We start from the raw sequence: 9,242 nt of genomic DNA, 5'->3' as shown, positions 1-9,242 counted from the left end.
TACAGTTTGCTTAGTGTACTCACATGCACTGAGACCGCTGTCTCTACTACCATTCACATTGTCCTTTTGCAATACAAATGTAACCTGAGAATGCTGTTCCGCTATAGCTCAGCTTTTAACATGATTAAACAATCAGACAGGGATTCACACACCCTTGTTTACTTCTTGCTCGGATTCCTGTGGTATATGAATTCCCACTTGCACTACAACTGTTGCCTTCCCTGAACAAATATTACACATACTCAGTGACACTGCCCAATTAAACAACATTGCACACACTCTGTTATGGCATGATACTTGACCTCTGTATTTACACTCTACACTTGCACCGTTAATATGAAAGTGCACATATTATTTGTATTTTATTTTATATATTAAATATTACATGTATATATATATATATAGGCTATAAAATGTGTGTACATGTAGATCTCTAGCTTGTGCATTCTATTTCTTAAAAAAAATACTAATGTAATGGCAAAACAGACTCATTGTACAGTAAGATATAATAATCTCCCAGCTAGTTATCTCAAGCTAAATATTGAATCTATGTAATTTGGTTATCACATACATGTACTATATATGTACTTTCCTATGTAGCATGAGCAGAATGAAAATAGTTTTTCAAGCACTGCAAATGTTACTATATGTTGATTTTAAAGGGAAGGGTGCACAGACTTGTTAATCAATAAGAACTTTTCAAATAACCAAAATAACCACTCAAATTACACTTTAACAATATAGACATCAACACCAAAGTTTGTTGTTTCACTTAATCAGATCCTTAAGTTACTTAAATTATTTCAAGATTGTAGACAATTAAGGCTTCACAAATGACAAAGTAAATTCTTATTGACATTGACAATGATTGACAGCCATGACAGTGCTGGATGCAGTAAAAAAAGAGCAAAAGTACATAATTATGATTACTACTTCCAATATCTCCTGTTATAAAGAATGACTCATGAAGCAATGGCCTGTTTTCGTCCACTGATACTTGCAGCTTGAGGAGGTATAATTAGTCTTCAAGTTCAGCATACTGAAAGGGTGTAAAATGGCTTCATATTTCTCTGTCCACTATGGAAAAAAACGATTAATATAACAGCTTTGTTGCATAACATCTTAACAGCCAATAGGAAATATTATACTGTGTTTCCTAATCCCCATGTATAACGCTTTAATACCCTATAACTCTTTTATAGTGCACTACTAAAATAGAGTTATTCTTGGCAAGGGTAAAGCTGAAGATACTGTATCTCCAAGCTGCCGTACTTGTTTATAGAGTTAATTTTTTAGGTCTCATTTTCTGACCTCAAACCCACAATACTACAAGTATGAATTACTCAAGCAGCAATCTACAGAAATCAACCCCTGACCCCTGTAGTTACGTCTCAAACTCTCATGACATCATCTTGGATTGTTCCCCCGTCAGTCTGCATGATGAACCAAACCGGGGCTGCATCCGAAATCGCATTCTTCCCTACTATATAGTAGCCGAAAAACAGTATGTCACAAAAGTAAGTCCAAATTCACATTAAGAGTAGGCAAAAAACACCCGGATGACCTACTTCTTCCGGCGAGATTCTGAAGAGTGCATAGTATGGACACTTTACTATCCCATGAGGCCACTGGAGAGGATTTGTGAATGACAGTGATGCAACCAATGCTGGTAGGTCACATGATAAGGGCAACATGACGAATGTAGTACGTCCAGATTACATTAATACTATATAGAACATACTTTTTTAGCAGTCAAACTTATTCAAAATAAGTACCTACTCAAAGTACGCGATTTCAGACGCAGCCAAGGTGAGCCGTCAAACTGCCCAGGGAGTGCAGAAAGTAGGGGACCCAGGGTGAGATGTACACTCCTAGAGGCCACAACTTCAAAAGTCTGAAGTTCAAGGTCACAATTTAAAATACCTGCACCTCAGCATCAACCTAGAAGCACATACATACACTGACCTTGATCTTACAGAAAGGGGGATATGATGCATGGAATTTGTCAAATTTAGTTATCATCCACGTGACCCCCAGAGCTAGACAACATAGCAAATACACCATACATCATGTTGGTCATGCAAAATTATGAAGACAAGCCTACTTAAATGTTCCTGAGACAAAACAGAAGCAACTTAATATTTAGTGAAAATAAATGAAGACTACAAATATAAATGTGGAGAATATGGTTTATGGTTAGGCATAGCTCTTTCCAGTTTTATTTATTAAAAGACAGTGACTTAAACATTTTCTTTCATTGGTCAAAGTGCTAAAATAATGTATAGGATGAACACAAAATAGTATCCCAACAAGAAAGAAATGTAAGAACTTTTAAGGGCCATCTTGAGATGATTGCGCTGCCTGGCTCAGATGCAGTAAAGATGAATCATTTCAGTGGGTTTAAGTGACTAAATAAATGAAAAGAAAATGTAAACACAGGGCTCCTGGTAAAATTATTCTTCAAATCCCCACCTTCAAATCACTTATTCTTATCACTGTTCAGCAATGTCAAGCCTGTTGGAAAAAGGCAGAGGAAAACAAACCTAAAATTGGACCATACAGATTGCGGACAATGCCCAAATATTGATTAGCTTACAGCAATGCAAAAGTGAACGAATTACATAAGACACAAGCAGTAATTTAATAACAGACTGAATATGGATTTCTGAGGACTGAGAGTTATTGTTTACCTTCCTTTGCCACACTCTCTGCTGCACTCTTGGCCTTGCCACTCAAATCGCTGACAACGTTGTCAAATGCTGCTTCATGCTTGAGGAAGAAAGGTCTCACCACACGTGTGTATATGATCTGAGAGCCATTCCATGAGAACGGAGCCATGCACCACAGCAGAAACAGGCACTGAAATATGAAAAATGCAATCCTTTTATTTCTCTTCATAAAGAAATGAATACTTTATTCCGCAAGGATGCGTTCAATTCAACAGCAGCTGTTATTTTTAACCGTTTTATAACATTTATCAAAAGAAATGTTACTTGAGCACCAAATCAGTATATTAGAATGATTTCTGAAGGACACCGAAGACTGGAGTATGAAAACTCTCCAGAGACTGATGCTGAAAATTCAGCTTTATCACAGGAATAAGTTACATTTTAAAATAGAAAACAATTACTGTAAATTGTAATATTTTATATCACTATTCTTACTGTATTTAGCTACCATAAGGGACTTATTTCTAAAATCTTAGCAACACCAAACTACAATGCTCTAAAATGTGGTAACATTTGAACATCAGGTTAAAGAAAACAACTGAGTTTTAAAGTAATAACTGAATATTCCTCGTGGTTTACATCAACACAGCTGGTTATTGACAATTTAGTGCTCGAATAGTCTCTTGGTCTTGACATAAAACTCAGCAACCTCAAACTAATCAATACATTGATTTATCATCTAACCTGTAACACTTTACACTAAGGTATCATTTGTTAACGTTACTTTATGCATTAACTAAAACTAACAATTAAAAATATATTTTACAACATTAACCTTTGTTAATAAAAATGTCCATTTTCATTTGTTCATAGTGCATTAAATAATATTAACAGATACAACTTTTGTTTGATCTTAAAAATGTATTAGTAAATGCTGAGATTAACATTAACTAAGATTAGTAAATGCTGTAGAAGTATTGTTGATCGTTAATGTTAACTTATGCAGTTACCTAATGTTAACAAATGAAACCTTACTAGTACTCTTATAAAGTGTTACCATCTCACCACATCCACATCAAACTATCCAAATTCATTAGACAGATCATGCCATAGTGAACATCTCATTAAAAATGATGTTTAATTAGGAATTACAAATTGGAAAAACTTATCCATATCATGTAAGACCTCAGTTCAACTTAGTCAGCTGCCATTCATTTGTATAAATTGGCTATAAAGCACTCAGTCAAATTTAGAACAAGGATCAAAATTGAAATGAGGCTGTTGGTCAAGTTGGCAGATAGTCAGTCATGCTAAATATACACGATGCAAAACCTCTCAGCATGACCTACATACCAATACATTTACAGTTCTCATACAGCAACCTAGCATACAAAAAGGTGGATGGTTTCTAAAACATATCTCCAACAAGCAAATACAATCAAAGCATAAATTCAATATATTTTGATAGTGAAACACCATACCTTCCCAGCATAGTAAAAGGGAAACCAGAAGAGGAAGATATCAGAGAAAAATTCAGCCACGCTAAAGAGTCCATAAACCACCCAGTATGTTAGCCATTTGGTGTCGTCATCTTTATCGTTACTCTCGATGGCTTTGATGCTGTATGAGGAACAGAATGAAAACAGGCCAATTCAGTGTGGGTTGCTCTCATTATTGTGCTGTGGAAACATACACACACGTGTGTGTGTGTATCCAGGTCAAAAATCTTCACCAATAAGCACACTACATTTGTGAAATTTGATGTCACGTATACTTACGAGACATACGCTGGGTATACGAAACCAATCAAGTTGCAGAGGAGAGAGGCACCATATCCAAATATCAAATAGAGTCCCACAATAGACACGCCACCTGCAGAACAAACAGAGACACATGATCACTGCCAATATTCAAATGAAGAACGGCATGTAGGAGCACTGATGACTCTGTATTTTGTCACATTGTTGACACCAAACAGGATAGAACAAGAACAAACAGGCTGCTCAAACACATATTGTTTATATCCTCCTGAGACCGAAGCATAGACTTGTTTCCTCTGTGGAAGACATTATATTTTAGCGAATATCTCAGATCATACGTCACAGTATTAAGTCTGAATGTCCTATAGAGATGTTGCCCCAAGAACACATTAATATGCAAATTAGATGCAATGTAGATACATTGCATAGAATGAGATTACCCATTTATGGCCATTTTAGCCACATATTGCATGAAGTCAAATAGTATATCAATTCACTGTGTTATATCTTTCATAACAGTTGAAAATCATCTTTATACAAAGTTTGGTTAAAAATAGCCTGAGACCTAAAAAATTGTATTATTGCGTATTGCCTATACGTGACCATGCAATTTATTTCCTTAATAAATTATCCCTGGTGTCCTCTACAGAGGTCATGGCATAAAATATGAATAAAACATATTTTCTCAAAAAAAATAATAATAATCTATTTGTTTCTTATGCTCCAATGTAATGTAAAGCTCACACAAAATCTGGTTCTCAGGAGGATATGTGAATGTAAGAGATTTTGTCCCCAATCAGGCCATGTAGTCTAGCCACTGCAATTCAGCAGTGACACTTGAAGACTTCTTTAAAAATAACCCTAGGGAGTGGCTATTGGAAGAAGAAATTAGACCCAGAGATCTAACAGCCACATCACACGAATAGAAGGACATTTCAGGTAACCAGTCAATGCATTTGAACCACTGGACCCATTAACGCATCTGATAATGGCACTTTACAGATCATCTGCTTGATGTTTCACATGTGGTTAAAAAAAAGAGAAGTAACTGATAAACCGATGTAAATGCACCAGGGAAATGACAGTTAACCCTCGGGGGAAAGCTGTGTGTGCAGCATCTGTTCTTGCCACACAAACACACACACACACACACACACACACACTTGTACATCTATCTTTGTGAGGACATTCACTGTGACACAATGCAATCTCTAGCTCCTCACCCTAACCCTATAACATAAGTGCATAACCCAAAACCCTTACCCTAAACCTGGCTACACTTAACATAATTATAACCTAAACCTGGCTACACTTAACATAATTATAACCTTATCCCTAAACCAAGTCTTGACCCTCAAACAGGCCTTTAAAGGGGTCTCAGAAAGTGAGGACGTATAGCTTCGCAGGTCTAAAACTCAAACCGGGCCTCACAAAGATATCTGTACAAGTGTACACACGTACACACACACACACACACACACACACACACACACACACACACACACACACACACACACACACACACACACACACACACACAGTAGAGTAATGTTTGATTCGTGAATGAATCATTCTCTTGATTCGAATTTCTATAATGAATTGGTTCAACCGATTCTCAAATCCGGTCTGAACCCACAGCATTGTCTGAACTATTATTTAACGAAACTGAATCGGTTCAAGCGAGTCAACAACTGTCCATTGATAATAAATAAATAAATAAATAAATAAATAAATAAATAAATAAATAAAATAAAAAGTATATAAAACGGTAATAAACAACAGTGTGTGCTACAAATAGCTTTAATTGTACTGAGAATGTAACACCATGCCATGATGTCTGGAACCGCGTAATGACAATCAGAGTGCAAAAGAACCTCTGAATCGCGTGTGTGTGTGTGTGTGTGTCTGTGTAGCAGCTAATCGGAATTCCATATTCAGCAGACCCATGAGGTGTAGGCTAAGTTAGCCTACAGACAGTTATCAGTATGACTCCCAAACAGTGGCGGAGCCAGGATTTTTTCATAGGGGTGGCCAGGCAAGGGCCAGCAACCAGTCTGGGGTAGCACAGAAATCTGAATTATTTTATCATAATTGGACCGTTTTAGTGCATACACAACTGAATAAAGTTAATTTGTACTTCATTGTAATTGAGATAGTAGTGAATTAGGAATCATGGAATACTGAGTGATTTTATTTTTTTTTTTTTCATTATTACAATGAAAAAAAAAATTCAGTATTCAATTCAGTAAAAAAAAATTCATTATTTTTTTTATTCATACGCCTATTCATTAATATACTTCATTGTAATTGAGATAGTAGTGAATTAGGAATCATGGAATACTGAGTGATTTTTTTTTTTTTTTTTCATTATTACCCACCACCTCATATTAAAATTAATTAAATAGTAATAAAAGGGCACACAATATAGCTAAAGTTCAACTTGCTCAGTTAGCTTGGTTCTGGTTCTCAAAATCTCCAATAGCTTGTTCTATTGCAGATAACAGATAACTACAGATAATTACTGAAGTCCAAAGATTATTCAACCTTCAATGCGTTTTATATAATCAATGAACTGTTCAATCAATTCTGAGTTTGTCAAAAAAATGTTTTAACTTTCTATATTAGGCTAGTTGTCAAAATAAATAATTGCAACAGTTCTATCATACCTAAATTAAAAAGGAAACCAAAAGTTTTCTTTTGAATCCCCATGTGCAAGAATGTGAACAAGGAGGAAGTCAACAGCACATAATGTAAAATTTTATATTTTTCATAATGTAATGTTGCCAGAATGTAAAATTAGTTATTTTATGGATTTAAAAATTATCCATTTTTGTTTGTCCTTTACAAATTAACGCAAAATGAATGCCTATCTTCTAGTACAATGCACAGTGCTCACATTTATTTGCACATTAAAACATTACATATCAGTTTGTGCCTTATATTGTGATCTCACCTTTTTGATTCTTACATGAGTTAATTGACGACAACTACGGTTACAGCACGCCGCATTTGCGCGTGATGTGCACACCGCAAGCACAGTTCAACGGCTGTCAGACGTATGACAGAAAAGTTAGTTAGTTTTACTGACATTTGGCCTGACAACATCTCATCTTACCGAAGATAGCCAACTGAATAAGGACAACGCGCTTTTCTCAGCATCTCACAGAAGTGTCACAAGCTTTCACACACATTTTCTAAAATAAAAGTAGCATCAGAAAAAAAGAGAATTACGTTTGTTGTTGACTGCACACTATTCGACTTACTCGAAACTGTCTTGCAACTCACCAGTTGAGAAAGAATGGCTCTATATTTACTATGTGCATATCACTGTCTGATGTTCTGCTGAAGCTCATTCGGCACTTGCACATTTCCGCACTCGTTTGACTTGCGCCTGGCGCTGAGGTGAAGTGTGCGTCTGAAAGTCTCACGTTTGTTGTGGTCTTAAAGAGACGGTTCAGCGTTTTAAAAAACACCATTTTTGTCAAAAAAAAAAAAAAAGACAGAAACAGCAGTGAGAGGGGTGGCCAAAGGGGTGGCCAAGCTTAGACCCCCTAGCTCCGCCACTGCAAAGCCTTTAGCAACATTCAACGAAGGCTTGACATATGGGTCACAGTAACTTCAGTTAGACCTAAGGTTACTTGTTAAAAGAATGAACACATACTTCTGTAAAGAAAATAAATTTTCGACGACGGTCATGGATACAAAGGACTTTAAACTCACGGAAGTCCATCAAAGTCTGACAGGCTGATATAGCCTACATAATGTAAGGCTTACTATCCCTGACTAAATAATTAAAACTGCTTCCAATCGAAGGATTAAAACCAGTCACGTACCTGTTGCAATGTACTGTTTCTGAACTCCAGTTTTTTTCTCTAAAACAGATAGAAAATCCGTTACTACGTTCTTCTGCTTAAAAAACGTTTCGTAACGTTCTGTAATAGTGTTTAACATTTTGTCCCTCCTTATTTATAGTAGTACAGCAGACCGTGACCAGGACCAGAATTGTAAACAAGTTTTCCAAGCTAAGCAAACTAACTTGGGGAAAGTTTGTCCCTCAGTCTCAGCAGCAGCACGAGACTGGCTCGTTACAGGCGGGCGCTGAGCACAAACTATATGAACCAATCGAATCTAATCAAAATACATGATTCCACCTCCCTCACAGGTGATTACGATTCTGCTGAATGCTGACTAGCTGCGCCTTTGACTGAGAGCAAGGTTGCATTGAAAGGAGGCGTGTTGGAGAGTAATGAAAGTATGGTTTTGTTTCAGAAGAATAAAATGTTCTCTTTTACTATTTTCCTCTTACTATCTTCCCCCTAAATGCAGCCTTGGTTGTAGGCCTAAGCAAATTGTCTAATGCAAAGTTTCTAAATGTAAATTTGTTTAAGCAGTTTTTAGGCTAACTCAAAGCTAATCCGCAAGGTTCCCTCAGACTAGGTGTAGTCATCGTCACTTATCAGCTGTAAAAACAACAACGAAACAGAAACCGCACAGACAGCTTCTTAAAATTTCACGTTTGAGTTAGTATGTTTGTTTGTATATTGATTTTACTCATATATTTCAAATCTCAGGAAATTCAAAGGGAACCCATTACCCATATATCTGCCTCTGATATGCGGACCAGCTGGGCTATGTGAGATGAAATCCTACATAACAGTCCAGGCGTTTTAAGAAAAAAGGGTGAACAAATTGCAACAGAAGCCAACTCAACTGATTTTGTATCCTCAATATGTCCTGAGTAAGGGGAAAAAAAGCCCCGAAGAATCCCATTAGGGGAAAGTTCCAAAAAAGACCCAAGTATATCCTATTCATA

General features: G+C 36.4%; 1 protein-coding gene across 1 annotated transcript; it reads right to left on the bottom strand.

Moving 5' to 3' along the window:
• Nucleotides 1-2,171: 2,171 nt before the first annotated feature.
• Nucleotides 2,172-8,893, bottom strand: LOC311291401 (receptor expression-enhancing protein 6). Its single transcript, XM_084410419.1, has 5 exons — nt 8,263-8,893; nt 4,448-4,541; nt 4,151-4,289; nt 2,691-2,859; nt 2,172-2,514 (listed from the first exon to the last, which is right to left on the bottom strand). The coding sequence occupies exons 1-5, from the start codon at nt 8,378-8,380 to the stop codon at nt 2,480-2,482; spliced, it is 555 nt and encodes a 184-aa protein (XP_084266545.1). The 5' UTR covers nt 8,381-8,893; the 3' UTR covers nt 2,172-2,479.
• Between the last annotated feature and the right edge of the window lie 349 nt (nt 8,894-9,242).

The sequence above is a fragment of the Rutilus rutilus genome (assembly GCF_951802725.1).
Source record: "Rutilus rutilus genome assembly, chromosome: 6".
Lineage (NCBI taxonomy): Eukaryota > Metazoa > Chordata > Actinopteri > Cypriniformes > Leuciscidae > Rutilus > Rutilus rutilus.
The sequence above is the reverse complement of the archived record's forward strand: the minus strand, read 5'-3'. Positions and strand labels throughout refer to the sequence as shown.

Bases quoted from the DNA above. Each gene is read 5' to 3' on its own strand.
- LOC311291401 (XM_084410419.1), bottom strand. From the start codon at position 8,380: ATGTTAAACACTATTACAGAACGTTACGAAACGTTTTTTAAGCAGAAG. The intron at 4,542-8,262 runs GTACGTGACTGG...TTTGTTCTGCAG, and splicing joins GAAACAGTACATTGCAACAG to GTGGCGTGTCTATTGTGGGA. The intron at 2,860-4,150 runs GTATGGTGTTTC...TTCATATTTCAG, and splicing joins CCTTTTACTATGCTGGGAAG to TGCCTGTTTCTGCTGTGGTG.